The following is a 27,024-nucleotide window of genomic DNA, read 5'->3' as shown; positions in this document are numbered from 1 at the left end:
CAAATCAAACCAGACAGTTGTACAAATGTAGTCACAATGACTGCTGAAAAGAACTGAATCAGAATCTTCAGGTTAAACATCCTCAGCTGGTAGACAAAGTACAGTGAATTTATGTGGGTTGTACGCTTCATACATGGTGAACGTTTATGGATTCCCTAATATCCAAAGTGCTGTTCAAAATAAGTGCACAACTGACAATCTCCTAAAGTTCAGAAACTGTGTTTTTGGTTTTAAGCTACAAGCTGTTATCAACACACCATTTGGCCAGCTGTCCTGGATGCAAATTCATCTCCATTGAATATCAGGCTGGTAGCATATTCATGGCATCTGCAAACTGGTGAAGCTCTGGAGAGGCATGTGGGAAAATGAAGTCATCAGTTATGCGGGATAAGAATAGTGGAGAAAGCATACACGCCTAGAGAACACCTGTTCAGATTATACTGGAGCTGGATTTCCCCAGTTTCACCAGCTGGTCTCTCTCTATCTGGTGTTCCTGTAACAGATGGTATCAATGAGTCTCAGAAGTCGTTCAGGTGGGTCTCAACCAGATATTTTATTTTTTTTATTCTGGGGGAAGAAGGGAAAACAAATGAACAACCTCCTCAACTCCTTCTCCCTGCACTCCGACTCCACAGCAGCGCAGAACAACGCTCTCAGCTAACATTTTTTTTTTTCCTCAGACTTAACAAAAGTTAACAAAAAAAAGAAATCTTCTCACAAAAATCGTAAACTAAAAACAAGAGGAGAAGAACGCCACCTGGTGGCCACAACAACACAATACAGTGGGACAGAGTTAAATAAACAGAGATAAAAAGTATAAATTAAAAATAAAAACACATACCTGGGGGAAGAAGGGAAAACAAATGAACAAGCTCCTCAACTCCTTCTCCCTGCACTCCGACTCTAAAAATGTGGAAATAAAAACAACGTTCAACTGAGCTGTGCTGGACTAGCACCGGTCGTTCGCGCCAAAATAAAACGGAAATTATAATAAAACTGTTTATAAAAAAACCCACAATGACAGTCAAAACTACAAAATAACACACTAACAAACAATAATAAACAACATATGGTAAAGACCTCAACATGAACAACATCCATACAGAAAAACAAACATATCTCAGCAGCTAACTTTCCTCTGACTTACCCACAGCAGCGCAGAACAACGCTCTGAGGGGAAAAGGGGGGCAGAGGAGCTACGAGGGCTGGGATAGACTACGGAAGCCCAGGAAACACAAAAGAGGCGGAGAGCAGAAGGTCGACCCCCGCAGGCAAAAACAACAAAATAAATAAAAATAACTGAATAAGATAAAATTCACAAATACTCAATATAAAATGAATAAGAAATAATAATTTAAGAAAGAAACACATTTGTAACTCTGTTACATTCCTAATGTTCCTAATCCACTGAGAAAAAAACCCCTCTAACAATTCAAGTTGAGGAGCAACAAACTAAATTATGAATATGTATAATTTATTAATTAAGTAAAAGAGCAGTGAAAAGAAACTGTTTATCTATACGCAACCCCATTTGTAAATGTCTCATTTTAAATAGCATCAGAAGACAATTTTTAGAATTATATAGAAATTGCCCCTCTTTTTTTCTTTCATGATCTTTGTCCTCTTGTTTTGTCTTAATGTTTTATTAAGATCTTGTACATATTAGCATTAAGTAAATCAGTAACAAATTTCATATAAACATATCTGAAAAAATACCTTATAACTGAATTGTAACAGCGGCAAATGGGGTTATATGTGTTTATATAAGTTAATTTAAAGAGCATTTAAAAATAATGTGCTTAGGTTTTATCACACACAAAAAATTATGTTCCAAAATTTATTATAATCTTAGTTTTAAAATGTGCATTTATGGAAATAAAATGTGTTCAATGCTATTTTAACAAGTTACAAATATATGTGCATAGATTCTGTCCATGTCTTTCCATGTCAAAAAAAAAAAAAAAGGTTTCTTACACATTCGATGTGTCTAAACATTTTAACTACAAACTCTGACTCAAAGTTTATACTGCAAACATACAAAATCAATTTCAATCCAGAAAAAAAATACATAAATACATTCATAAAAGTTATACAAGAGCCCCACAACGCTGTGAAGTTAATAACAAGAATATGTTTTGGAGAGTAAACTATTTTCACTATCAATTTTCACTATTTTCTCGTACTTTTGGCGCCCTCATGTGTCTCATAAATAGGTTCGTCTTAAATCCAGTAACAATATTCAAGAAGTGAAAAAACTAAAATAATTTAGTTGATGCCACACATTAATAGTTCAATTTCATAACTCTAATAAATTAATATGCCTTGTTTATTGATACGTTTTAAGAAAACAGACTCGAGGAAAAAATATCCTTAAAACATATTGGTTGGCGAAATATATGCGGAATGACGCATGACGGCTTAGGTGTGCTTGTTTTACTGTTTTTAATAAGACGCTTACCGCTTTCCCACTGATATAGCGTTAACTGCACCGCCCATGTAAGACTGAGTGAAATAAATCGAGCAGACACGCTGCCAAATCAAGCAAGTGACCACATCAGCTTGCACCGCTCCGCCGGCTGAGATACTGCTGGCTCATCCATCGCTAGCTTTTAATATAATCCCACTCAGCGAATCGATTGCCTGAACGGTTTTAGAGGCTGCTATTACATTTTGTTGTGTTTTTGTTATTCCTATTGACAATGGCTGATCCTAAATACGCAAACTTACCAGGAATTGTAAGTTGCTAACAAACACATCTTCAGACTGAAAGGTGGAACTGCTAGCTAACAGCTCTGCTGCTGAACGTCTTATCTTCTTATTGTCTGCAAACAATCCACACTGAACACCAGATAGCGTTGCATCTCAATAGAAGACATGCAGCTAAGATAATGCCATAAGATGCAAACATACAAAATTGTTAGACTTGGCGTTTTGGTGGTTCTCAGTGAAGCCGGGGCGTTGGCCAGGCTAATACAAAACAAACCAACGAAATAACAGCATTTATCGCATTTTGTTTCTGTAGGCTTTTAACGAACCGGACGTGTATGAGACTGGCGACCTTCCAGAGGACGACCAGGCTCAGTTTGAATCGGTAGGTGGTCTTTCTGTGCTAATGTATGGACTTATTACTGAGTAGCCTGCTGCTAACGCTAATAAGCTAACTAACGTTTAACCCTCCTCTAACGGACAGTTGGTTCCTTCATTGTTATCTGGATCATTATGGTCTGTTTGACACGACATATCTATTAACAATTACTTGATTTTTCAACTGTAGTTAAATTGCTAGCAACTAGTTTGTGTGGGATTGCACTCCGCTATCCAGTTGTAATTTTAATCATGAAGGACAACTTAGCCACTGTTACTAACTTTATAAAAACTGAAACGTTAAGACTACTTCAACGATCCTCTGTTGAAGTAGTCTATTGTAATAAGTTCAGAGAAAAATCCCGATTTGGTATATTTTTTCCCTCTAAATAATAAATACATTCTCCACATCTGCACTAAAAGAAGTTAGAAATGAATTTCCAAGAGACAAAAACTCCCCCCTGACGTCTCATACCCTGTTCATAATCATACCATGATGATCATCTTGTGACTTTACGAAAAATGTTCTGTGGTGTTCTCTGTGTTTTATTTTTGACATTTTTTTTAATCTCAATTACGAGTTAATAAAAAAGTTACTGGTTTTGCCATCCTGTATGCAGTTGACTGGTGCTGCTTTAATATTTATGCTTTTATTTATTTATTTATTTTTTAATTGTCTAATGTTGATAGGACAGCCAAGCAAATCTTAATTGATATTCCTGTTCCATGTTGCCACATTTATTCTCCCTGTTCTCTTGTCCCTGTTGTGATCCCTCTTCATCCCTCCTGGGACCGTAGTGTGTACAAGTAAGATTTTTCTGTGAGCTTAATGCATGTTGGGTTTTCTTCATTTTTTTTCTCCATTAATGATGATCTATCAAATTCTTCTTTAAGCATCGATTGAGATGAGAACCGGGTTAATGGCATTGTTCCTCTGCTACTATGCAATTCCTTAATAATCGTTTTAAAGTAATAGAAGCTGATTCCTGATTTTTTAAAAATTTGTTTAAATCTTAAGGCCATAATGATGCTGAAGGGTCTTCAGAAGTGCTGATTGACGTGTGTGTAGGAATGCATGTGTGTGTTGACATCTGAAAAAGACTTATATTTTGTTGTTTAACCTGTCTTCATGCTCTCAAACTTGCTTCTCTGCTAACTTTTATGTTCTGACTAACAAAATTTTCTAAGGAGCTCTTCTGCTTGCTGGGTCATTGCCTGTCCTAATTAACAGGTTGGATGTGGTAGAAACTTACCTGAAATGTGAAATTAAATGCAAATAATCTCTTTTTAACTGTCCATGAATTCTATAAATGGAAGAAAATCCAGAAGTAAAATGTTTGCTTGTTACCCACACCCCTTTCATGTTTTATAAATACAATCACAAAAAATAAGCTTTGGTTATGGTATTGACATTCTGCTAGACTTTCTCCCTTGCCACAGTACCACAAGCTTATTTTTTTCCCAGTCATTTTCTGGAGTATGCCTGATTAGTTACTCCAAAATGTTTTTTTGGCCAGTGTGTTATAGATCATTTAGGGGTGCAAAAGATCATTGTTTTGATCTGGTATTAGATGCATCAGGTGTGTGACTGGGATTATAGCTATTGGTATGTTTTTTTTATTTTAGATGTTGGATTAATTCACTGTCACTGGATGGCAGGAATATTTCTGGGTTTTCAAACTTAATTTGGGCATGGACCACTCTCAGATTACTGCAGAACACACTTGAGGATATTGACATGATGGTGTAAAATAAATATTATTATTTAAAAAAATAAAATATACAAATTCAACATAAATATTGCTACTGCTGCTAAAATATAACAGTATTACAAGTGTCATAATTTTATCTATACTCTGTATTTATTTTGAGTTTGATTGAAATACTAAGTTAAAATAATTTTAAAAAATAACAAATGTATTTTCAGCTGTTTTTATTTACTTATTGCACAAAAAGATATAACATTTTGCTGTTTTGCTCTCTAAAGATTAGTGTTGGAAGTACCTGGAGCTGATTGGGCTATCTGCTCATGTACCAAGCCTAAAGTCAGCTACCGAACAGATGTTTCACTCTTAGCTTTAATACTGTAGCTATAAAACTGTTAGTTTATTTTAGGTTGACTGGTTAAGGTTTCAACACCATGACTGTCATATGTTTTTATTACCAGAAATATTTTAAAACAGCTGAATTTGTCTTTTTATGCAAATGAGGACAGTAGTACAGTAGTTATTTCGGCCTGCTGACTGGCAGTGGGCAGCAGCAGGTAGGTGAAGGGAACCCCTTAGAGATTATATGGACAATACAGCCAAAGAACACTCTGCTTACTCTTTTGGCTCCTCAGAAAATAGACCTTAATATAGGAATGGCAAGATGAGAACGTTTTAGCAGTTTTTAAACCTTTACCTCAATACTGGTAACTGACCATACCTACTATAAATACCATTTTTATTCTAAAGTTCAAAGTTCATTATATGCAATACAGTCAGCAATAATCAGTCCAGACTGTCAAAAACCTCTACACAGTATTCAGTGTTTTCTTATTTACTGTTCAGGAAAATAGTGGAGTTCTTTTTGATGAATTAGAATATTATTGGAGAGAAGAGAAATTCTGGAGTTAAGTCATCTAATCACCCTGAATGAGTGAAGAGGGAAAGAACTGGAGACCTACGTTTTCCAGAGAAGCTTTTTCTCCAGGGTTTGTTGCTGCAGCACTCAGAACACTGCTTTCTTTCTTATCTTCCTGAAACCCTGGCCAAGTGTTCCTGTTGTGTGCATGGCATGTGATAACCACATTAATCTGTGTTGTCTCTCTCTCCCCCCCTACTTTTCTCTCTCCCTCTGCTCTTCCATTTTATTTTCTTTAACTCTCTTTGGAAACCCAAGGAGCTGGTAAGAGCCTAACTCACTCTCCTCCTCCTACTCCTCCTAACATCTCTGGAACCAACTGTTTTGTGTGTCCTCATATGTGTGAATTGGCATTTATTTGTGTGTCAGTGGTGTATCATTTATGTTTATAGTCTTGGTCTCCATAACCAATCATCTTTTTTTATTTTTTAAATTTCCTTACATCATTAATCAGTTGTCATTTAGAAAGAATAAAGTAGCTCTAGGTGTGTTTCTGGCTTTTTGGTTCATGTAACTTTTTTTTTGACAGTAGGACAATCCAGAAATAAAATCATTTTAGAGTTGGTTGCATAAAGTGTGTATTAATGATACATTCATTTTTTTCCATTGATCTCTTTCCTGCTCCTCTAAATTTGCTACACCCCTACAGAGAATCTTCTAGATTATGGGAAACCTTTGCAGATTTCAATAATCTTTTGACACGACTGCTTTAAATTCATAATCATGTAGGGGTGTTGTATGATATAATTCCCTCAATTTGTATTTGAGCATTGATGAAGTATGCATTTACTCTTTATCAATCTTGTCCATGTATTTAAACACCTGATGTATTCTCTACACCTGTAAGCAGACTGCTTTGCTGGATTGTGTTTTTGATTAAATGAGTGTTTTTGTTTTTTTTGTTTGTTTTAATCAGGAGGAGCTTTGCAGTGACAGCGTAGAGAGGATTGTGGTCAACCCTAATGCAGCCTATGACAAGTTCAAAGACAAACACGTCAGCACCAAAGGACTTGGTCAGTTTGTGTTCAACAAATAACTTGTTTAATTTACTCAGTTTCTGGAGCATTTCAACTTTACTAATACATACAGTGTCTTCTTTAAAATAGTTTTTTGTTTTTAAAACTATTTTGTCTGTGAATGGAAATGGGCCTCTACGCCCTTTTTTTCTCCAGTAAAGTCAAAAAATAGTAATTTTGTCAAATTTTAACATTCATTAAAATACCAATGCAATTTTTTGGCCTACTTAGAGACTGTTAACAAAAATGTGAGCCATAATATAGTATTTAAAACTTATTAAAGATGTTTTTCACTTTCCATAAATGAGCATTGATGTCTATAGCAATCAGTCAACGTTTACTGTTTTTAATCTTATGACAAATGCATTTTTTTCACAGACTTCTCAGATAGAATCAGTAGAAGCAGAAGAGTGGGTTATGAGTCGGGAGAGTTTGAAATCGTAAGTGCCGTCGAAATGCATCAGTATTTTTAAAAAAAATGGGTAATCACTTTTCCAGAGCTGTTTTTTTTTCCTTTTTTTAAAATCTGCTCACTGTGCTTTCCAATAAAGTCAAACAGGCAGAGAAGTTACTTCAGTAATATTCAGACTTTTTTGTTTTTCTCTTTCTTTGTGCTTTAGCTCGGTGAGGGCAGCGGCGTGAAGGAGACACCCCAGCAAAAGTATCAGCGCCTGGTTAATGAGATCCAGGAACTCGTTCAGGAGGTGGACACCATCCAGGTGGGGCTGCTAGCACCTGAAAAAATCTGGAGGAAAAAAATCCATCTTTTTTTCAACACTGAATCAAAAAAATGCACACCACCTGGTTTTCACCACTGCAAACCAGATGGTGTTCTTTTTTTTGACATGTTTCCAATATTTCCAGACCATTTAATCATATTTGGAAGTTTATGCAGCGAGTACTTTTGGAGTGTAACCTCAATTTCAAGCTAAATTGAATTTAGAACGAGCAGAGTTGCTTTTCAGACTAACATAGTTTCCTTTTAGAAACCGCTAATTAACTTTGCTTCTCATTAATGTGGATGCGTTTAGTGAAGCTACCTTGCTCCCAGTGGCAAATAACAATTTAGGCTGTTTTCAGGTTGCTTAGGTTTTATTTTTTTCTGTCATTCTGTAAGTCCTGCAGGTTGTTCTGGCAGAGTATTCAGTCTGCCTGCTGCTTTTCTGTGACAGTCATGCAGCATTAAGAAATTCCCTTTGAGCAAATTGCATTATACAGCTGCAGTTGTCCATAAACCTAACCTATTCTCAAAATTATTAGATCACAGGTGACTGTTTTTAGAGAAAAAATAAGCTTACGCATGTAATTGTTGTGAGAGATATTTTTAGCTAAAATGTTACTGTATTAATTCTAGATCTGCCTCAGTTAAATAACATTAACTTTTCTGGAGAGAAAATACTAGGAATTCCACTTTAGCAAAGTTGGGGAAATGTTCAAGAGTCTAAAATTCTTTTCAAATTTCAGAATTCAAGTGAACCTGGTGACACCATAATGACTTTAGCTTAGGGCAAAGTACGTAGTTTGAGTTGACATGATGCTCCAGAAATTGATCATAAGGTCCTTGACCACAGCAAAAGCAGCAGCATAAAATACAATAACACAGCCATGAGCTCAGCAAAATATTTTTTCTTGTGATTGTACCCTGTCATGAAAATTATGTTCGCTGACACCAATTTTACTTTCTAGGCTACTGCAAAGGAAAGTAATGCAGAGGAGCGCCTCACCCCGGTGGCTCTCGCTCAGCAGGCAGCGCAGCTGAAGCAGCAACTGGTTTCTGCCCACCTTGATTCGCTGCTGGGACCACAGGCGCATATCAACCTGGCCGATCCAGATGGAGCGCTTGCAAGGTGAGATGAAAGCAGCCTGGCAAGGCGGTGTCCTTATTTACATACAACTGTCATGAATGTTCAAAGTGTACTGTTAAGATTCAGCAAAGACAATCTTTCAAAGACGAGCATTTTAATTTAAGGTTTAGAGTCAATTTTAGTTGTGGTGTTATGAGCTTGTTTATGCCTGGGGCTTATTAAGAGTAGATTAAGAGACATTTTATTCTGCCTTACTAAAGTGGTTTTTAAACCTTTTCTTATGTTGTAATGTTGTTACGATCACAAACTTTAGAGACTTTAGGTAAGAAACCGTAAATAAATTACTGTGAAATGTATTCTGTTATTCTCGTCAGGTGAGATTAAAATATAACGTTTTTCCAACATTGAAAAACCAAATAGTGAAAAACCAAAACTGTGCAAAACCCTGAAGACTCCAGCGTTGCTGGGAACAATGATGGTGACAACATCATGCTGTAAGAATGCTTTTCTTATAGCAGACATATTAATATGTTTGGAACTTATAGCAGCTCCAAACATATTAAAGATGTTTGGAGCCATTGAGGTAAACAGGTCAAGCTAAAGGGCGATCCTGGAAGAAAACCTTATAGAGGCTTCAAACGACTTGAGACTGGACTTCTAAACATGCAGCCATAGCCACATGACTGAGAATGCCTTAGATCAAAATACATCCATGTGTTGGGATAACTTTGATCAAATACCAGACCTGAATGCTGTTGAGATATTCAGACACTCTCCATTCAGTCTGGGCAAACTTGAACTTTTTTTTTTTTTTTTTAAAGAGTGGGGAGAAGTGTTAATCTACTGATGTGAACAGCCGGTGGAAACCAAACAGAATGCCTACATACATTTAAACAATGTAGATTTACACTAATTTGTCACATAAACCCAAATTAAATGCATGAAAAATGTTGGTAGCAATGTGAAAAAGTTCAAGCAAGATGTTTTGAACTTTTCCCCTAAAGTTTAGTGAAACATAATTATAGCCTTCTAAGCTGTTTGGAGTTTTGTCAAACAATGAAGCCTAGAGGAAGAGAAAAGCAAAAATAAATGCATCAGTGCCTGGTATAAAATTATGCCAAGCAACAACTTGTTCTAAACTGAAATAAAAGTAAATGGCATATTTTAGAGTCTTGTTACTCCAGTTGATGATTATTTCATCACGATTAATCCGGTTAATTGTGCATAATGGTTTTGATGGCTTTGACACTTAATGTGGGTTGGCTCAACAGTCCACTATCCCTGCACTGGGAATTGCAGCCAGACGGGAGGCAGGAGATGCTGAGAAATATGTCAAAACCCAGCGTAAACAGGGAAAGCTGAGTCTTCAAGATGCGTGTTGGGATTGAAACAATGTAAAGGGACATATTTTCACCTTCAAACTGAAATTTAAACGCATTAAGAGAGACAGACAGCACATGGGGCTGTTAACTGCTTTGAACAGACTGTATAATCATTCTGCGTCTTCCTCTCCCTCCTGCCTGCAGGCGTCTGCTCACCCAGCTGGAGGCGGCGAAGGGCAGTCGCAGCAGCTCCGCAGGAGATGGCAAACCCTCTTCAACAAAGGGTCCAGATGGAGTGGTGCTCTACGAGTTGCACAGCAGACCAGAGCAGGAGAAATTCAACGAGTCCACCAAGGTAACGTCGAGGTTAAGGGGGTAGGGGCTAGCGTCTTTATGAGTGCAGTCTGAATGTTTTAGTCAGACGAGTTCCCTGATGTGCTGTGTTTTCATTCACATATATGAATATTTGTTGGCAATTGTTATGTGCTCCGGCACATTGTATTTATTTCTGTCTATTTCTTTTTTTACTTGGATTATTTTGTATAGAAGTTAGTTGTATGATTTTTGTTGTTGTTGTTTAATATACTTTAGAGTTTTGATAATTCTTTCTTGTAATTGGTCCGTTAATTTGTGACGCTGTTGGACCGCCTATAAATAGGCTGGGTTGCGCCAGGTAAGGGCGACGCCCACTCCCAACCAACACCCAGGATGCGTTCTGACGCGGTGCGCACGTCTCCAGTCTGCCACACGGTAGTTTTGTTAGCTGTTTGTTTGGTTGATGTTTTTTTTTTTTGTTGTAAATTTTGACCTGGTGGGACCGGTTGTCCTGTTTTCGATTTTTCTTTAACAGTAGTTTCTTTTTTCTTGTAGTTCGGTACTAGCAGGGGCTTCGACGGCCCTGTATAGGGTTGGCCCCCTGCTGTATCGTTTTGTTCTTTTTGACCGGCTCATCAGGTCCAACTTTCTGTTTATACTTTGGGATTTTTGTTTTCTTTCTTTGGGACACGGGGAACCGAGGATTTAATTCTCTTTTTCTTCACAGAAAAATCAAAAGAAGCTCATCTTAAAGAAAAGGTCGAGAGAATTGAAAATAAAAATTACTTTTGAATCCTCATTTTTGTCTTCGTGTCCTCAAATATGTTGTGCCCTTTGTGGACGTAACATATTTATGGGGGCTCGTCTAAACAAGGTTTACCTTTAGCGCCTAGTTGTGTCCTGAGCTTGTTTTGCGTTTGTTTCGGTTGTGTGGTTTTTCTCTGCAGTTTGGAACAGCTGGTGTGCGTTGCGGTGGTTTGATTGTGATAGTGGGCGTGGTTTTCTGGTCGCTTTTGTTTGTGCATGGGCTTTTAGCGCAGAGTGTGGCTTGATTCTGTGGTGTAGAGATGGAGTTTGACCTGGATGAGTTTGTTAGGAAGCCCATGTTTGAGTCCTTGGGTACCTGCACAAAGGATCAGTTGCTGTTGATAGCCGATCAGTTCAAGGTTACTGTAAATAAACGTGCTAAAAGAGGAACAATTGAGGCTGAGTTGTTGGCAGCACTGGTTGAGGTTGGGATTTTTCCTGCTACAAGTTTACCAAAAAGTCTTGTTGGGTCTCCATCCAGGGCTTCTTGGCCTGATGATCCGGTTCGTTTGAAGGAGCTTGAAGTTGAATTAGGACGGCTTGCTTTGAGAGAGAAGGAGCTGTATCTGGAACAGAGGAAAGTGGAGATACAAGCCGAGCTGCGTTTGAAGGAACTTGAGTTTGGTGCTGCGTCTTCGCAATCCCAATCAAATGATTTTGATGTGTGTAAAAATGTTTGCTTGGTTCCTCCATTTAATGAGCGAGATGTTGATAAATATTTCACGTTGTTTGAAAGGGTGGCGCTCACACTTACATGGCCTAAGGAGGTGTGGACTTTGTTGTTGCAGTGTACATTAAGTGGCAAAGCGCAAGAGGCATATGCGTCTCTGTCTGTGGCAAATAGCCTTGATTTTGACAAAGTTAAAAACTCTATTTTGCGGGCGTATGAATTAGTGCCTGAGGCTTATCGCCAGAAATTTCGTAAGTTACAGAAACAGTATAATCAGACTTATGTGGAATTTGTTAGAGACAAAGAACTTCTCTTTGATCGCTGGTGCTCTGCTAAGAATGTTGCGGATTTTGTACAACTTAAGCAGCTTATTTTAATGGAAGATTTTAAAAATAGCTTGCCAGACAGAGTTACCACCTACTTAAATAAAAAAATAAAGTGTCAGACGTGTCGGAAGCGGCGGTGCTCGTTGATGAGTACGTGTTGACGCACAGAGCTAATTTTGAGCGATCACGTTTTTAAAATATTTGACGAATCGGAACATAACGGGAAGGAGTGTGTAAAACCTGTTTCATTCGTTGAATCAGATACACCTGCTGCGCTCAATGGCGTCGAATGTCAGTCAGACCTTGTGTCGGATTTAAAACCGAATGTGACGTGTTTTTATTGTAAGAAGAGAGGGCACATTGTGGCCAATTGTCCGGTTTTGCAGAAGAAGAACACTAAGCCGGTCGCTCTAGTTCAAACGGTAAATCACGTTACCCAGTCACATTCAAATAAAAAGTCTTGCGAGTATGCTGATTTTATGCCTTTCGTTATGGACGGATTTGTTTCTGTGTCTCCTGCTGGTGAGAAAATCCCTGTAAAAATATTGCGGGATACTGCTGCTTCTCAATCCTTTATTTTGGAGGGGATTTTGCCGTTCGATGATGGCACTGCTATTGGTTCGGATGTGCCGGTTCGTGGTTTTGGCATGCAAGACGTTGGTGTTCCTCTGCACAGAGTCGTGATCCAGTCTGAGCTGTGGTCTGGTGACGCTGTGGTTGGAGTGCGCCCTAGTTTCCCCATACCCGGCGTCTCCATGATCATGAGCAACGATTTGGCTGGGGGTCGAGTGTTAGTTACTCCAGACGTTACACCCGTCCCGGTGTTGCGCACCTGTCCGGATGAGCTTGCTCTTACCTTCCCTGATGTGTCCACGTCGTGCGCAGTTACGCGCGCAGCACTTAGGCGTCGACAGGAGGAAGATCCTGATGACCTGGATTTGAGTGAAACTTTTCTGTGCAACGCTGAACCCGAACGGGTCCCATTACGGAAAGGTGTGGAGGAGGACGACATGTTTGATGTCAAGGCTCTGTCATTGTTCAGACAGCAGCTGATGGCGCTCCATAACACTGACGAAAGCTTAGCATCTTTGTTTAACGATGCGCAGGTTTTAAATCAACTTGACATAAAGCACCGTCATTCTAGCGCCTATCACCCGGAAAGTCAGGGCGCACTCGAGCGATTCCATCAACCGTTGGAAACGATGCTTCGCACCTACTGTTTGGAGTCCGAAAAGGACTGGGATGACGGGGTACGTTTACCACTGTTTGCTATACGGGAGGAGATTCAGGAGTCTCTGGGGTTTAGCCCGTCGGCCTTGGTTTTTGCTCACACTGTTCGTGGTCCTTTAAACCTCTTGAAGGAGAAGTGGTTGTGTGAAAAGTTTGGCCAAAATTTATTGGACTACGTCAGTGATTTTCGACTGAAGCTGAGCCGTGCGTGCGAGGTAGCCAAAGAAAATCTTCACACTGCACAGGCTACAATAAAGTCGTTATTTGACAGAAAGGCGGCCATGTGGGTTTTTGAGCCTGGTGGCAAAGTGTTGTTACTTCCGGTCCCTGGTTCCGGCTTACAAGCACGCTACAGTGGTCCTTATGTGATCAAGAGTAAGGTCAGCGGTAGAGATTATATGGTCTCTACTCCTGATCGGGGGCGGGCGTCACGCCTATGTCATGTTAACGTGCTGGAGCCTTACATCGAGCGTACGCCCTCTCTGCCTAAGGCGGTGAGTTGCGTTTCCAGTGGACGAGCTGTCTCATGCGTCGGTGCAGGTGCGGACGCACGGAAGGAGCTGTCCAGTGCTGACCCTGAAGGTGACGTCTTTTTCCCGGTTGTCTCAGAAGGACAGTTTCCAAATTCGGAGGTGTTGGGAAACTTACCTCTCCTGTTGTCTCACCTTGATTTTTCCAAGCAGGCTGATGTCATTAATTTGGTCCAGTCTTGTCGATCGCTGTTTGCAGACATTCCAACCCGACGCTCTTTCACGACTTTAGTCTGTTTACCTTTCTTTTTCTGAATGGGTTGAGTGTTTTTTTGCAGGTTGCCTCAATCCCCATTCAGAGTCTTTGTGTGGGGGTATTATGTGCTCCGGCACATTGTATTTATTTCTGTCTATTTTTTTTTTTACTTGGATTATTTTGTATAGAAGTTAGTTGTATGATTTTTGTTGTTGTTGTTTAATATACTTTAGAGTTTTGATAATTCTTTCTTGTAATTGGTCCGTTAATTTGTGACGCTGTTGGACCGCCTATAAATAGGCTGGGTTGCGCCAGGTAAGGGCGACGCCCACTCCCAACCAACACCCAGGATGCGTTCTGACGCGGTGCGCACGTCTCCAGTCTGCCACACGGTAGTTTTGTTAGCTGTTTGTTTGGTTGATGTTTTTTTTTTGTTGTAAATTTTGACCTGGTGGGACCGGTTGTCCTGTTTTCGATTTTTCTTTAACAGTAGTTTCTTTTTTCTTGTAGTTCGGTACTAGCAGGGGCTTCGACGGCCCTGTATAGGGTTGGCCCCCTGCTGTATCGTTTTGTTCTTTTTGACCGGCTCATCAGGTCCAACTTTCTGTTTATACTTTGGGATTTTTGTTTTCTTTCTTTGGGACACGGGGAACCGAGGATTTAATTCTCTTTTTCTTCACAGAAAAATCAAAAGAAGCTCATCTTAAAGAAAAGGTCGAGAGAATTGAAAATAAAAATTACTTTTGAATCCTCATTTTTGTCTTCGTGTCCTCAAATATGTTGTGCCCTTTGTGGACGTAACATATTTATGGGGGCTCGTCTAAACAAGGTTTACCTTTAGCGCCTAGTTGTGTCCTGAGCTTGTTTTGCGTTTGTTTCGGTTGTGTGGTTTTTCTCTGCAGTTTGGAACAGCTGGTGTGCGTTGCGGTGGTTTGATTGTGATAGTGGGCGTGGTTTTCTGGTCGCTTTTGTTTGTGCATGGGCTTTTAGCGCAGAGTGTGGCTTGATTCTGTGGTGTAGAGATGGAGTTTGACCTGGATGAGTTTGTTAGGAAGCCCATGTTTGAGTCCTTGGGTACCTGCACAAAGGATCAGTTGCTGTTGATAGCCGATCAGTTCAAGGTTACTGTAAATAAACGTGCTAAAAGAGGAACAATTGAGGCTGAGTTGTTGGCAGCACTGGTTGAGGTTGGGATTTTTCCTGCTACAAGTTTACCAAAAAGTCTTGTTGGGTCTCCATCCAGGGCTTCTTGGCCTGATGATCCGGTTCGTTTGAAGGAGCTTGAAGTTGAATTAGGACGGCTTGCTTTGAGAGAGAAGGAGCTGTATCTGGAACAGAGGAAAGTGGAGATACAAGCCGAGCTGCGTTTGAAGGAACTTGAGTTTGGTGCTGCGTCTTCGCAATCCCAATCAAATGATTTTGATGTGTGTAAAAATGTTTGCTTGGTTCCTCCATTTAATGAGCGAGATGTTGATAAATATTTCACGTTGTTTGAAAGGGTGGCGCTCACACTTACATGGCCTAAGGAGGTGTGGACTTTGTTGTTGCAGTGTACATTAAGTGGCAAAGCGCAAGAGGCATATGCGTCTCTGTCTGTGGCAAATAGCCTTGATTTTGACAAAGTTAAAAACTCTATTTTGCGGGCGTATGAATTAGTGCCTGAGGCTTATCGCCAGAAATTTCGTAAGTTACAGAAACAGTATAATCAGACTTATGTGGAATTTGTTAGAGACAAAGAACTTCTCTTTGATCGCTGGTGCTCTGCTAAGAATGTTGCGGATTTTGTACAACTTAAGCAGCTTATTTTAATGGAAGATTTTAAAAATAGCTTGCCAGACAGAGTTACCACCTACTTAAATAAAAAAATAAAGTGTCAGACGTGTCGGAAGCGGCGGTGCTCGTTGATGAGTACGTGTTGACGCACAGAGCTAATTTTGAGCGATCACGTTTTTAAAATATTTGACGAATCGGAACATAACGGGAAGGAGTGTGTAAAACCTGTTTCATTCGTTGAATCAGATACACCTGCTGCGCTCAATGGCGTCGAATGTCAGTCAGACCTTGTGTCGGATTTAAAACCGAATGTGACGTGTTTTTATTGTAAGAAGAGAGGGCACATTGTGGCCAATTGTCCGGTTTTGCAGAAGAAGAACACTAAGCCGGTCGCTCTAGTTCAAACGGTAAATCACGTTACCCAGTCACATTCAAATAAAAAGTCTTGCGAGTATGCTGATTTTATGCCTTTCGTTATGGACGGATTTGTTTCTGTGTCTCCTGCTGGTGAGAAAATCCCTGTAAAAATATTGCGGGATACTGCTGCTTCTCAATCCTTTATTTTGGAGGGGATTTTGCCGTTCGATGATGGCACTGCTATTGGTTCGGATGTGCCGGTTCGTGGTTTTGGCATGCAAGACGTTGGTGTTCCTCTGCACAGAGTCGTGATCCAGTCTGAGCTGTGGTCTGGTGACGCTGTGGTTGGAGTGCGCCCTAGTTTCCCCATACCCGGCGTCTCCATGATCATGAGCAACGATTTGGCTGGGGGTCGAGTGTTAGTTACTCCAGACGTTACACCCGTCCCGGTGTTGCGCACCTGTCCGGATGAGCTTGCTCTTACCTTCCCTGATGTGTCCACGTCGTGCGCAGTTACGCGCGCAGCACTTAGGCGTCGACAGGAGGAAGATCCTGATGACCTGGATTTGAGTGAAACTTTTCTGTGCAACGCTGAACCCGAACGGGTCCCATTACGGAAAGGTGTGGAGGAGGACGACATGTTTGATGTCAAGGCTCTGTCATTGTTCAGACAGCAGCTGATGGCGCTCCATAACACTGACGAAAGCTTAGCATCTTTGTTTAACGATGCGCAGGTTTTAAATCAACTTGACATAAAGCACCGTCATTCTAGCGCCTATCACCCGGAAAGTCAGGGCGCACTCGAGCGATTCCATCAACCGTTGGAAACGATGCTTCGCACCTACTGTTTGGAGTCCGAAAAGGACTGGGATGACGGGGTACGTTTACCACTGTTTGCTATACGGGAGGAGATTCAGGAGTCTCTGGGGTTTAGCCCGTCGGCCTTGGTTTTTGCTCACACTGTTCGTGGTCCTTTAAACCTCTTGAAGGAGAAGTGGTTGTGTGAAAAGTTTGGCCAAAATTTATTGGACTACGTCAGTGATTTTCGACTGAAGCTGAGCCGTGCGTGCGAGGTAGCCAAAGAAAATCTTCACACTGCACAGGCTACAATAAAGTCGTTATTTGACAGAAAGGCGGCCATGTGGGTTTTTGAGCCTGGTGGCAAAGTGTTGTTACTTCCGGTCCCTGGTTCCGGCTTACAAGCACGCTACAGTGGTCCTTATGTGATCAAGAGTAAGGTCAGCGGTAGAGATTATATGGTCTCTACTCCTGATCGGGGGCGGGCGTCACGCCTATGTCATGTTAACGTGCTGGAGCCTTACATCGAGCGTACGCCCTCTCTGCCTAAGGCGGTGAGTTGCGTTTCCAGTGGACGAGCTGTCTCATGCGTCGGTGCAGGTGCGGACGCACGGAAGGAGCTGTCCAGTGCTGACCCTGAAGGTGACGTCTTTTTCCCGGTTGTCTCAGAAGGACAGTTTCCAAATTCGGAGGTGTTGGGAAACTTACCTCTCCTGTTGTCTCACCTTGATTTTTCCAAGCAGGCTGATGTCATTAATTTGGTCCAGTCTTGTCGATCGCTGTTTGCAGACATTCCAACCCGACGCTCTTTCACGACTTTAGTCTGTTTACCTTTCTTTTTCTGAATGGGTTGAGTGTTTTTTTGCAGGTTGCCTCAATCCCCATTCAGAGTCTTTGTGTGGGGGTATTATGTGCTCCGGCACATTGTATTTATTTCTGTCTATTTTTTTTTTTACTTGGATTATTTTGTATAGAAGTTAGTTGTATGATTTTTGTTGTTGTTGTTTAATATACTTTAGAGTTTTGATAATTCTTTCTTGTAATTGGTCCGTTAATTTGTGACGCTGTTGGACCGCCTATAAATAGGCTGGGTTGCGCCAGGTAAGGGCGACGCCCACTCCCAACCAACACCCAGGATGCGTTCTGACGCGGTGCGCACGTCTCCAGTCTGCCACACGGTAGTTTTGTTAGCTGTTTGTTTGGTTGATGTTTTTTTTTTGTTGTAAATTTTGACCTGGTGGGACCGGTTGTCCTGTTTTCGATTTTTCTTTAACAGTAGTTTCTTTTTTCTTGTAGTTCGGTACTAGCAGGGGCTTCGACGGCCCTGTATAGGGTTGGCCCCCTGCTGTACCGTTTTGTTCTTTTTGACCGGCTCATCAGGTCCAACTTTCTGTTTATACTTTGGGATTTTTGTTTTCTTTCTTTGGGACACGGGGAACCGAGGATTTAATTCTCTTTTTCTTCACAGAAAAATCAAAAGAAGCTCATCTTAAAGAAAAGGTCGAGAGAATTGAAAATAAAAATTACTTTTGAATCCTCATTTTTGTCTTCGTGTCCTCAAATATGTTGTGCCCTTTGTGGACGTAACACAATACATTGGATGATTAGACAAAAATGCAGCAATGTGCTTTGTGCCATGCTGATGTCGCTTCCAACCATGTGTTGCCCGTTTTCCATCCCTGTAGATGGCGGAACTGGAGAAGCGTCTAGCTCAGCTGGAGATCGCTGTTGGCTCCGGATCAGACAAGCAGGTACACACGACGGATTTTACACACAAATCCGCCTCAATGTTTCTGTCACACATTCATACTTAGCCTGTACATTTGCTTCTCTTTAATCATCAAACAACAAAATATTTATGCCTGTCTAAACGCATCACTATCCATAAAGTGAAATAGAACCACATTCATTTTCTACTAAGTAATAAGTACTAATAAGTACTAATAAGTTCTAATTTTCTGTTTTTTTTATTGTAGGGACCTCTTAATGCTGGTGTACAAGGAGCCAGTTTGATGGTAAGAAGTCCTTTTATTTAGAAGTTGTTCAGAGTTTATAACCATCTGTGACATGTAGCAGAAAAACTGGGTCACTTAAAGAGGTCACCAGTTCCTGCCAACAGAATGGGAGAAACACCGGGTTCTATTCTCAGGTGTGTTTGTAACTTGCGTGCATCTTTTACCTCAGGACACCATTGAGCTCCTGCAGGCAAGGGTCAGTGCACTGGACTCTGCTACACTGGATCAAGTAGAGGCAAGACTGCAGGTACCTACATTGCAAAACTAGAGCAACTGAGTTTCTGTACAAATTTATCAGCCTAGTAAAAATCAGGATGTTTGTAATAATTCTGTATTGTGTGAAGTTTCTGGAATGTCTTTGGAGTTCAGAATTTTGCATTTAGTTGAGAGCCCGACATGCCTTGTTGGCCTACTGTGGCTTTCTGCAAACTGCCATCATATCATTTCCATAATGTTTAGTGATGTTTACGGAGATTCGCTGAATGTGAACTGCTGGCAGAACTTTGTTGTTGTTTTCTGTTTGAATTCTCTCTTTGTTGTTCTGCTTTTTACACTTTCAAAACCCTCTGTGCTCCAGGGAAATAATGTCCTGGCTGCAGCATTTTGATCATAGTGCTACTTCTTTTAGTGGGCGGTTTCAAATGCTTACAAAGAATGTTTACATCATATGCTGTCTTAAAAAAAAAAAGCTCCATTGCTTGTCTTGTAAGAAAATTGTCCCCTTGAGTTCTGTGAATAATTTTTTTTTGTTATTTAAATCTATCTTACAGAGTGTTCTTGGGAAGATGAATGAGATTGCCAAGAACAAGGCAGCGATTGAAGATGCAGAAACACAAAACAAGGTTAGTAATCCCGGTACATGTATCATGCCTCTGAGCCGAGTAAAGACGGGTTGTATCAAAGCAAAGGATCAGTTTCTTCATTCAGCCATAAGAATACCAGGCTTCTTCTTCTTCTCTGAAGACTTTTAATTTATTTAAAGAAACCGTTATCTATGAGACAGATAACTGGACCAGTCCAGTGCTCTGACAGCTAAACTAAGAGCTAAGCATGAAAACCACTGCAGTATCACCCCTTATTTTTAAGGGGTTCACTGACGACATGGAGACCTTAAAGTAATTTTTAAAAACCTTTTTAAAGGATTAAATGTGAAGCACAGATGTTTTTTTCTGTTTGACAGAAAAAAATGCTGGTGTGTGGTTTAATAAAACCACCTATGACATCGCCGTGGGATGCCGCATGCATTTTTATTGTCAATCTGTCTGTTCCTCATCGGATCTGTTTGACCTGCATGATTATCATAGCCATCGACTGTTTAGAGTGATTTATGTCATAGGCCAGTAGGTGGCAGCAGGTTTTATTTAATGTAATTCTTTTACTTTTACTAATGCATAGTAAAGTTATGTTTTCAGGTCTGGTTGCTTTTCAAATTTTCCAGGGATAAATTAATTATTTTATGCTTTTATATAGGGAACTGTAAATTTATCAGCTGTTCAAAACAAAAAATCTATGTTCATCACAGAGAAAATCAAATTGAACAAAACTGTTCATAAAGCACATTTCAAATGTTGAAATTGTTCAAAGTAGCATCAAAATATTAAGAACAGAGCAGAAGGTACTGCCCCACCCAGGTTGCATTCATCTTCCTGATTCATGATCGGCAACTAAAGCTGGAGAAGCTCTACTCAAATTTCGGTCTGAATTTAACCCTTGATTCCCAGTCAAGAAAAATCTGCCAGGCTGTACAAGTTGTGGTCAGTCTGCACAAAAATCTGTTGATGTGAGATGGGATGACGTCTGTGTGCAAGAGCCAAACTGTCGCTGCCAAAAGAATTTTTTTTTTTGGAGTGGGATCTGTCGAAGTCTGGTAGTGTGAAATGGTAACTGACTCAACTGTTAACACGCGTCACTGACAGTCAATGTTGGAGAGACTGTTAGATGACTTGTTTTGTTTTTTTGAAAATAAAACATTGTGAACATCAAAAGCGCTGGGCATTATACAAACTATTAACTTTCTAATAACGAACAAAAAAAAATTATATTTTGATTTTGAAGCCTAGAATACAGTAAATAATGAACGGATTTGGTGAACTAAACCAAATAATTCACATATTGAACAAAACATTTCTGACCAAAGTAATAGAATTATTAGGTTATTGTTTATTTGTGTGTTCCAGATAAAACATGTGATTGTATTTTTTAGATTCCAGTCAACATCGACTATCATTTGAAAACCGACAGATATCAAAATTATCCAAGCTTTCAGAGTATAACAAAGTATGCAGTCAACATTAATCCAATCATTATTACTTGTGAGTTAAAGTGAACATATTTCAAATAACATCTTCATTTTTATGGGGAAGTGCAACAGATGTAGACTCACCAAATTCTGAGGCTATCTTGTATTGACGCCATTTATTGATAAGTTGGTTCCATTGTTGCCCTCATGAGTGTTTTATGCGGTCTGATAAGTCCTATAGCCAGTGATCATCAGCAGGTTTACAGGTAATGGATCCAAGTTTTCTGGTTATAAAACAAAAACCAGTCTTGGTGTGAACATCTAGTCCTTTCGGAACCTGAGATGGTGTGAAAGTTGTCTGTGAAAACTGAATTTCAGACCTTCTTATGAGTTTAAAATTGTAGAAAGAAAAAACAGATTGTCCTAACTTGTGGTATTAGCCACCAGTGCATCCATTCCTATTTACATCTCTATCTCTATACTTGTCAGGTGTCGCAGCTGTATGATGTGGTGCAGAAGTGGGATGCCGTGTCCACCTCCGTTCCTCAGGTGGTGCAGAGGCTTGTTGCTGTCAAGGAGTTGCATGAGCAAGGTAAGACCTAAGAAAGTGACTGACAGCTTGACAAGCACTGTTTTCATTCATTTACACACACAAGGCCTTCAAACTCAAGAATCAACTTCCCGAGGCAAAGAAGCCCCCGAACAATCAACTAAAGTACTGTACTGGTTTATATTGCAAATATTGTAACAATGTTGCATATCTGGCAAACCTGACATGAGTTACAGCAATAGTGTTAAATCTTTTTGTTGTGATTCCCGTGAGAGTTGAAAGGAATTTTATTGGTTGGTAGGGGTGGGATTAGAGCATTTTTAGATGCACAAGATTGTATCTAGAAAGCGGATTTATGATTAAAACTAAAGGACATTAATATTGAGACAGGCAATTGAGTTAATTTAACACGTTCTTGTTGAAAAATGTAGTGTGAAAGACGGAGAAAATGGGTTTTAATCAGGTCTGCCAATTTGAAAGAGACATGTAACATCAGGCAATGCATTACTTTAAACATTAGTCAAATAATGTCATCTAAAAGCAGCCATTTATACTTATTTTATTAATAATATATCAAATACATGAATGTGTGTAATCACTGAGGAACTCGTCAGTTTTGTTATGTGTGCACTAAACTCTTCAGTTTTTCTCTGTTTAACAGGAAAACACTAAGTTCTCTTGACTTTCACTTTTTCACTCAACTGTGTGTCTGACAGCCATGCAGTTTGGCCAGCTGCTGACTCACCTGGACACGACTCAGCAGATGATCAACAACTCTCTGAAAGACAACAACACCCTGCTAACACAGGTAGGAAGTTTACTGCCGTCTGGAACCACCGCTGCAACATTAATCCTTTCTTTTGCTGGAAATGTGAAACAAGAACACTGGAAAGTTTTAGTCTCTTAAGTAAAAGTACAAGATGTGAAATTTTATAATGCAATAGAAAATTTGATACTTAATGTGTTCATTAGATGAGGTAAAGATATTTTATGATAACCTATTTTCATAAACATTGATGATGATGATGAGTTCCTTTAAATTACTTTAATATCGAATATTCAATATACACACACACTCTTCTTCTGCAGTGCTGCAGAAATAAATGTATAGGAGGAGGATGGATAGAAAGACTGACTGGTGCTCACTCTGTTTTTAAATGCATAATAAATATTCTAGCTCTGAAATGTCAATTTTTATCATTCTATATAATCCAATATTGATGATTATGCCTGGATTACTGTAATGCCCTATTTACCAATCTGGACAGTTAATTAATTCCCCCCTTTCAGCCATTCATAATACAGCTGCCAGACTTCTCACTAAATCAGGTTAACAGACTAATATTACAGCAGTTTTATACTTTTTACATTGGATAAAGTTGTTTTAAAGAACTCGTGCTCCCTTGCAGAGCCCTAAACCTGATATGTTGCTGCTTGTAATTCAGTTTCAGGTTCAGAAGATGTTGGTTATTTCTTATTCAAGGCTTAAACAAAAAGGGACAGGTGCATTTCAGTCTGGCTGCAAAGCTGAGGAATAGTTTCCCTTTGACTTGTTTCACCAGTTGTGTGGTTACTTTTAAAAAGCATTGAAAACCCTAATTTATCTGTACTGTTTTTAATTTAAATTTACCTTCCTTTTGTGCTGTCGTCATATGACTGGAAGAAGAGAATTATAAGATTAACCGACTTGTCTACTAGGTCAAAAGTGTAAATTATTTTTGCTTTACTATTTTCACTGACAAAATATTTTCTCCTTTGGATTAAATATATAACATTTAACAAACCCAACAGTTTCTCTGCTCCAGCTGCTCTTCATCCAGAGGACCAGTGATAAACCCGATTGTGTTTTTTTCCATCATTGGTGCAGTTGGGTTCACAGGCTTGGTAGTTTCACTGCATCTTCTTAGGCGTTATCAGAGCTTCTGTCCAATGCAGAGATAACTCGCTCCCCTGCTCGTCCTTCTGTGGCAAAGCACTACTCCTGAAGCTGCCGGTTCAGACACCTTCAGTGCAGTTTCATCAGATCAAGATATAAATAACATGAGCAGATTTAAGTGTTTTTGCTTCTTGGTCTGGAACACTATTCCCAGTTGGTCACTTTTTTTATTGAAAAATTGTAAGAGGTAAAACTTGTAGAAAACTACCACAGTGCAGCAGATCAGTGAAATCGATGATAAAACTCTCCTATCAGTCTCTTGGAGTTTAAGCTTCACATCTGAACAATATTTTATATTTGGGAAGTGACTTGTTTTATCAAACTAAGTAAAACAGATTTCATTTTATCGGATGAAAATAAAAACTTATCAGGAGTTATAGCAGCTATATCTCCTGATTAAGAACACATTTGGAAATATCCTGTCCATTTGGTTTTATTTAAATTGGTTTGTTTAAGTATGTAAATGTTGGGGTGCTGTGGTGGCGTAGGGACCTACATATGAAAGCCTTAGTCCTCGTGGAAGTAGTCGCAGGTTCGATTCGCGGCCTGGCAACATTTGCCGCATGTCTTCCCTCTCTCTCTCATTACCTTCTTTCCTGTCGGACTACTTTCTAATAAAGGCCGTTAGAGCCAACGGCTCTTTTTAAAACTTTTTTTAAAAAGTATGTAGATGTTGCACTGATAAATTGCTTTGGATATTTTCTCAATATTTAGAGTTTGCTGTTGCATGACTTTAAGATGTTTAACTTTGATCCGTCTCTGTTCTTGACTGATTTTATTTTTCGATCTGTTTTGCATCCATATTAGGGATGCTCTGATCAGGTTTTTTGCTTCCGATACCAATCACCCATGAGGCCGATCTCTGCCAATAACCAATCATTGCCTATCGCCTGGATTGACTTGTTTGCGTTAGTTCTAATGATACTATGTGATCTGGCAAAATTAAAAAGTGATCTGGTAATAAATTCACTTAATTAACGTAAACATGCAACATACTTGCATGCACAATACAGCAGCTACTCAGTCAAAAGAACTGAAAAACCTGCAACCAGTTAAACAACATTTAACAGTAAGGTTCTCTGTACCCTAAATTATACATCAGTCAAATAAGTCTCACAACACTGACTATATCAAATAATGTCTAATAAAAGAGGGAAACATTCATTCAAAGTCAAATGTAGGTTGCATCAAAATAAACAATCCTAAGTTACTGAATCAAAACTTGCTAAAAGCATGGCTAGGTGATTAATGCTGGTTCTGATTGGTTGTTTCTGACTGAGTGGAGTAATTCTGCAGAACACAGGAGGAGGGAGAGGAGATCGATTATTATTTATTTTCATAAATTATCTCATGTTTGGACATAGCGAAAGTTTTTATATGTGAAATCATTGTTGTTGTTTACGTTAAATGCTGCGGCTTTAAGGAGACGTTCCGGGTGGAGCAGAAATGGTGCTCCGTATGTAAAATATTACTACCAGTAGCGCATAGTGGCGGTTCAACAGCGAGAGCAGAACCAGCGTCTTACACCGGCAGCTTGAAGACTTGAATTATTTTTTGGGTTATTTGTTTAGCTTTCTGACCGTCATGCTAATCCGGGTGAGTGTTGGTAGTTGTGCGCTGCTTTACCTGCTATCTGGCCGCTCCAAATGTCATTTTCTCCTGTGTTGAGCCTTGATGTAGCCAAACTCCGTCAAATGTTTGCTTTTTAAATGTCATAATAGATTCGTTGTGCTGATGCATTTTGACGTGCTTCACCCCCAAGGTAAATTTCTGCCGCAAAATGTAACTTCCCCATTCACTCTCAGAGCGTTATAGTTCCACACAACAGGATTTGTTGCTGCGCGCTTGCTCAGTGCGAAGGAAAGAGATCAGCTGCACAAGCAGGCTGAGAAGTGAGGTACAGGTGATCGTTTTGGTGATCGGCAAAAAGAGACCGTGATTGGCGATCACCAATCATACACTTTTTCACGGAAATCGGCCGATTATGATCGGTGGCCAATCGATCAGCACACCTCTAATCCATACGTTTTCTTTTAAATCTGCAATCAAATGAAATACTGGAGCAGTGCCAAGTCTGCTGAAGGTCGGCTTAGCTAAATATCATATGTCTAAAATTTTGACAGAAATCTGATCAATTTGAAGGTGTAATCACAAAAATGTTAGTATTTCTATGGTTTAGTACTTAATAAGTAGCATGCTACCAGTGAGGAGATTAAGATTTAAGTGTATGCTTCCAAAAATAACTGGTCCCTCATTTTAGTGTTTAAAAGAATTCACTGATTTGTGTTCAAATCTGCCCAAGTTGGTAAACTGGATTAAACTTCTGGATACTAAGAGTGAGTTCTCATTTCTCAAGTTGGATCCATGTTTCTCTTTGTTCATTAACAAATAATTTTCCTCACATCTCTGCATGGTCTCCCTTATGGCCACTTTGAAATCTGTTGGATCTTGTTTCTCTTGAACATTTCTGAATTTCTTCTACACTTTTAACTCATCTTCCTCTTTTTACCCTCTAGGTCCAACAGACAATGAAGGAAAATCTGTTGGCTATCGAGGAGAACTTTGCAGCCCTGGATCAGAGGATGAAGAAGATTTCCAAATAAAGTTTGAATCAGTCCAGCAGAGAGTAGAACATGGACAATAAATATTTGGTTAGAGAGCACAGATCCGAAGTGTTTGGGGTGTAGCGTGCTTTCTGGACGTTCTTCTCTTGCTCAGCCTCCGCCTTTTTTCACCAAGTGGAATGTTAGAAAGTTGACAAAATGGGCAAAACAAAAAGGAGACCAACTGTTCTTCAGATGTCCACCCTCATTTCCTCTTCCTTGCATAAAACTGATGTAATTTGAAAGTCTTTCATTCCAAACATCCCACTGATTGAAGTCTCTCCTGTTCAGCTTATCAGTTTTTAGACTGGACTGTTTTTATTTTTATTCACATAGAAGGTTCCTCTGCAGCTTTACACTAAGAGAATTTGTACTGTAACTTTGGAATAAATAAATGAATCCCAGTTTGGTTAAATGACAAAAAAACATTTGCTCTTTAATGCAAGTACGACCTATCGTCCTTTATTGTTGTATCAAGAGCTTGTTGGTGTGGGTATAATGTGGAAGGAAAGCTTGTAAATATGCCCGTGTACCTTATTGTTTCCTTACACTTGGTTGCTTGTAACTATATTATTATGACCGGGACACCAGACAAACTTTTAATCTGCTTTCTCATTGCTTACAACTCTGTTCATCTGTGGTCACTGAAGCTGATCAATAAATCAAAATGTCATACATGTGGCTCTGTTCATTTCAAGTTCTCATTTTTTATAAAACCTTGATCATTGTCAGCTTGTCAAAAGCAATTATAGGTTAAATATAATCTTACAAATTATAATTGAGATCAGATGATAAAGCAATCAAACCATTAAAAATTTATATAACAA

At 39.5% G+C, this 27,024-nt stretch overlaps 1 protein-coding gene across 4 annotated transcripts; it reads left to right on the top strand.

Annotated features, from left to right (window-relative positions):
• Nucleotides 1-2,527: 2,527 nt before the first annotated feature.
• On the top strand, nt 2,528-26,878 carry dctn2 (dynactin 2 (p50)). Of its 4 annotated transcripts, XM_028003061.1 has the most exons (16): nt 2,528-2,735; nt 3,023-3,091; nt 3,883-3,891; nt 5,968-5,973; nt 6,626-6,722; nt 7,104-7,165; nt 7,346-7,444; nt 8,412-8,572; nt 10,057-10,207; nt 18,540-18,605; nt 18,831-18,869; nt 19,039-19,116; nt 19,640-19,711; nt 21,598-21,700; nt 22,375-22,466; nt 26,111-26,878. In XM_028003061.1, exons 1-16 carry the CDS (start codon nt 2,700-2,702, stop codon nt 26,195-26,197), a joined length of 1,227 nt encoding a protein of 408 aa, XP_027858862.1. In that variant the 5' UTR covers nt 2,528-2,699; the 3' UTR covers nt 26,198-26,878. The 4 variants fall into 4 exon arrangements, with proteins under 4 accessions (XP_027858862.1, XP_027858863.1, XP_027858864.1 ...); XM_028003062.1 differs by lacking the exon at nt 5,968-5,973; XM_028003063.1 differs by lacking the exon at nt 3,883-3,891 and having other exon boundaries at nt 2,529-2,735.
• The last annotated feature ends 146 nt before the right edge of the window (nt 26,879-27,024 follow it).

Source organism: Xiphophorus couchianus, chromosome 20 (genome assembly GCF_001444195.1).
Source record: "Xiphophorus couchianus chromosome 20, X_couchianus-1.0, whole genome shotgun sequence".
Classification (NCBI taxonomy): domain Eukaryota; kingdom Metazoa; phylum Chordata; class Actinopteri; order Cyprinodontiformes; family Poeciliidae; genus Xiphophorus; species Xiphophorus couchianus.
This window is presented reverse-complemented; position numbering and strand designations above follow the sequence as displayed.

What these genes read in the sequence shown, in the direction of transcription:
- dctn2 (XM_028003061.1), top strand. Translation starts at nt 2,700, where the DNA reads ATGGCTGATCCTAAATACGCAAACTTACCAGGAATT. An exon ending in ACGCAAACTTACCAGGAATT is followed by an intron (nt 2,736 to 3,022) that starts GTAAGTTGCTAA and finishes TTGTTTCTGTAG; the next exon opens with GCTTTTAACGAACCGGACGT. An exon ending in AGTCGGGAGAGTTTGAAATC is followed by an intron (nt 7,166 to 7,345) that starts GTAAGTGCCGTC and finishes TTTGTGCTTTAG; the next exon opens with CTCGGTGAGGGCAGCGGCGT.